The sequence below is a fragment of the Austrofundulus limnaeus genome, unplaced genomic scaffold (genome assembly GCF_001266775.1).
Source record: "Austrofundulus limnaeus strain Quisiro unplaced genomic scaffold, Austrofundulus_limnaeus-1.0 Scaffold339, whole genome shotgun sequence".
In the NCBI taxonomy this organism is placed as follows: domain Eukaryota; kingdom Metazoa; phylum Chordata; class Actinopteri; order Cyprinodontiformes; family Rivulidae; genus Austrofundulus; species Austrofundulus limnaeus.
In genome coordinates this window covers 98,247-101,612 of record NW_013952741.1, presented here as the reverse complement: position 1 = coordinate 101,612, position 3,366 = coordinate 98,247, and the positions used below count along the sequence as shown (strand labels likewise).

The 3,366-nt window shown below is 42.5% G+C and overlaps 2 protein-coding genes across 2 annotated transcripts in view; both read left to right on the top strand.

The window, feature by feature from the left end:
- LOC106527718 (SRSF protein kinase 3-like) overlaps positions 1–1,301 on the top strand; it is a gene marked incomplete at its 5' end in the record, with an annotated part of 14,181 nt that extends 12,880 nt beyond the window's left edge. Inside the window, 1 exon segment of the mRNA XM_014022700.1 lies at positions 865–1,301. Coding sequence (XP_013878154.1) covers positions 865–1,049 — 185 coding nt within the window.
- Positions 1,302–1,567: 266 nt separating this feature from the next.
- The window catches only part of comtb (catechol-O-methyltransferase b), a 9,321-nt gene continuing 7,522 nt past the window's right edge, over positions 1,568–3,366 (top strand). Inside the window, exons 1-3 of the mRNA XM_014022701.1 lie at positions 1,568–1,777; positions 2,082–2,247; positions 2,735–2,906. Coding sequence (XP_013878155.1) covers positions 2,736–2,906 — 171 coding nt within the window. The 5' untranslated portion in view covers positions 1,568–1,777; positions 2,082–2,247; position 2,735. The remainder of the gene's footprint in view (positions 1,778–2,081; positions 2,248–2,734; positions 2,907–3,366) is intronic.

The following is a 3,366-nucleotide window of genomic DNA, read 5'->3' as shown; positions in this document are numbered from 1 at the left end:
CAATGAGAGAAGTCCCAGACGGAGCAGTGAAGGGAAACTAGAATTGAGCGCAGCTGCGTAGGAAGGCAAGGGCCAGGCTAGCCAAGACCCAACGTCTGACCCTAATCATGATTGGTTCGTAGGCCTTTCTGGTGTGCATGAGAGCGAAAGCTGTTAAATCTTGTTAAATCTTCACAAACTCGAAGGTTGGCATGGAGCCCTGAAGACATTGTTAAATGGAAATGGGGCTTCGCAAGTATGAAAGGGTGTACTGCAAAACTGAAGCCAAAAGCCTGCTCTCAGCACTAACTGATCTGGTTAGGGCTTACATAAGACTATTCAGTTTTATTGTTGAGATTTGACCAAAARAGTTGCAACTTCAGCATTATTCAACATAAGCTGAACTAAGGTACCAGGAAATTTATGTTCTTTTAGGAAATGCTTGATCTTTAATTTGTTTAGTATTCATTTTTACAAGACTTGTAACATTCAWAGATTCATTATTTGAACTTKATTTCATCATTTAGTYCAGGGATGGGCAACTTAAWTGATGGAAAGGGCCACAATTTTTTTGTTGATACCACTAAAGGGCCACTGTTGTCACTGTTATGTACTTGTGACRTCAGTAAACTTCTCATATTTAGCTTTGTGCAACGTGTTGTAGTGGCAGCTTTATAATAAAATCCTTCACAACAGACAGCTTCTCTAAGCAGACTAAACGCAGACTGTTTACCTTGAAACTCTGTGAACAGATACCTCACAAAATAAAATACAGAACAAATAACAGAGAGATTGAATGTAATGGGTATTTCAGGATATTAACATCTGTCAGCACTAAAGAGGCAGTGTGGTGTGTACGACTAGCACCCTCTTTCTTCTCCTCAGGACAGCTGCGACACATCTCCAAACTGAAACCTTGGAGCTTGCTGGAGATCCTGCAGGACAAGTACGAGTGGCCCCAAGAGGAAGCCGTCCACTTCAGTTCCTTTCTTCTGACCATGTTGGAGCTGCAGCCGCAGAAAAGAGCCACAGCCGCTCAGTGTTTAAAACATCCCTGGATTACCTCCTGAAGACACGCAGACTCTGTGCTTCCCAGAGACACGTTCTGTTACACGGGATGTGGCCACGTTGTGGATATAAGTTGGTGCTGGCATCATAAAGAACTGCTTTCAGTTTGACGATGGACTTTTTCCTTCAAGTTTTTACTTGGAAGTCTTGCAGCATTTGAGTAGCTGTCACATTCAGGCAGAGCAATGACCAAGGGGAAGAGATTCCTGACACACATAAAAAAGTCTGAGGTTTAATAAARGGACGTTTGAATACTTCGTGTCTTGTGCAACACGTCAATCGGGGATTCCTCTGTGAGGGAGGCACACTTTTCTGAGAAACAGTTGTACTCCCACTTACTACAGGGGAACTGCTTGCTTATACATGAGGAACAAACTGCTACTGGTTCAGTAGTTAATGAGGAAAACATCTAAATGAAAATAGGATATTTCCTATTTTCCAAACCTCTTTTTAGACATCAAGCCTAACGTGAAGAAGTGTCCTGAACAAACTGAGCAGGCCCAGCTCTCTGTGGGTGTGTGTGACTGTGTGGAGCGTGTTAAACTGCTGCACATTCCTCTGGCGCTCACATTCTGCACAGCTCAGATTAGTGGGGGATGGAAGGAAGGAGAGGGAGGAGTTAGTTTCGTGGAAACGAGCGCAAGGCACATGCCTGGCTTTCAGAAAACTCAGGTTTTCTGGTAGTGACAGGAGGTGAGGAGAGGAGAGGGAAGACCGCCTGCGTCCATGTGTAAGTCCTGCTTTCTCTTCAGGTTCTCATTAAGAATGCACGACTTGTTCAGTTCTTCAGAAGACTTGGTTCTGATTTTGCTGCAGAGGAACTGAGCTGCACTCAGTTTGGAAATCTGCACTGCTGGAAAACAAAGATGACATTTTTTTTGTTAGCTTGTGCAATGGCACTGAGTATAGTACACAGAGTTCTGACAGTCTTGATTTTGTAGCTTTTTAATTTTTTTAAAATTTAAGTTAGAATTTGCTTGGGAGCAGATTATGTGTATTTTTGCATCTGACATGCCAATACTTCTGCATTTCAGTTTTCTTTGTTCAGCAGGAGCCAGTGTAAAGGTTGAAATTTCAGTTCCCTGCCTTTGGAAACGCAGCTCTTAACCCCACAGCCAGTTGCCACGCAACTCTAACTCCAAATCAAAAGGAATTACCTCAACTACCCCGGCTCTTACACAGCTGCTTTATCTGTGCCAGGTAGTCTTTTTTCCAGGCATGCTGTGCCTGACGTTCCCACAGAACGAGCTCCTAGTTAAGATTCAGGCTGTGCTTTTCTCCTTCAGTTTTTTTTTTTGTTTTCTTTTATCAGTGCTGCAGCTCTCCTATATGTTGCTCCTGAGCGTGGCTCAGCTGCAGCTGTTGTCAAAAGTCTTTTTTTACAATAATATCATTGTATTGAGTGGGTGTACGGTTTGGACATGACAGCAGCAGCAGCTGGAAAACAGAAGCAGCTTCAGTACTTTACTCTGCATAGTAAACACCCATCTCATTAGCTCCACACAAAGAGACGAGATGAGGGCAGACAGGAGAGCTGTTTGATCTGCTTTAGCTCAWGTGTGCTTTGTGTCTGTTTACATCTACCTCTTTCCATTAAACAACGATTTGTAAAAATGTATGATATGCACACACGTGCATATATCTAGTATAATTTACTGATGTTTTGTTTGCTCTGTTTCATTTGCAGAATGTGGCTGACTCTTTTTTACAGCCTCACCGGTGGGGCAGCCCTGCTGTACGCTCTGTACAGCTGGGTGATCCCCTCCATTGTGCAGTATCATCCAGGTTTGGCACTTTTTTGGCACGACAGGGTTGTGGAACAACTGTTGAACACACTGACCCAGTCCACACGACCTCAGGTGTGCTTTCACTCTGCATTCAGCTCTCACAAAGTCAGCTAACACTGTAACGCTCTACTTATTTACCACGAGAGGAGGAAAGTAGTGCGTACAACCCCAATGTGAAAAAAAGGGTAAAGAGTCTGGTGCCTGGTTCTGAAAAATTACAAAAAACAATAATAATCAGCACTCTGAAAATATCAAAATATTTTAATAAGGGAAAAAATAGGATGTGTTTCGGCTACATGTAGCTGAAACCTGTCTAGGTACAGCTCTCTCTGGGCGTGTGACTGTGGAGGGAATTAGACATGTTGTTTTAAGCTGACTACTTGTAACACATCCTATTCTTGTCCTTATTAAAACCTTTTGATATTTTTGGAGTGCTGGTCATTCCTGTTTGTTTTACTTATTTATCAACCCAGTATATAATATATTCTGAATAAGTTGGGACATTGTGTAAAATAAAAACAGAATGCAATGA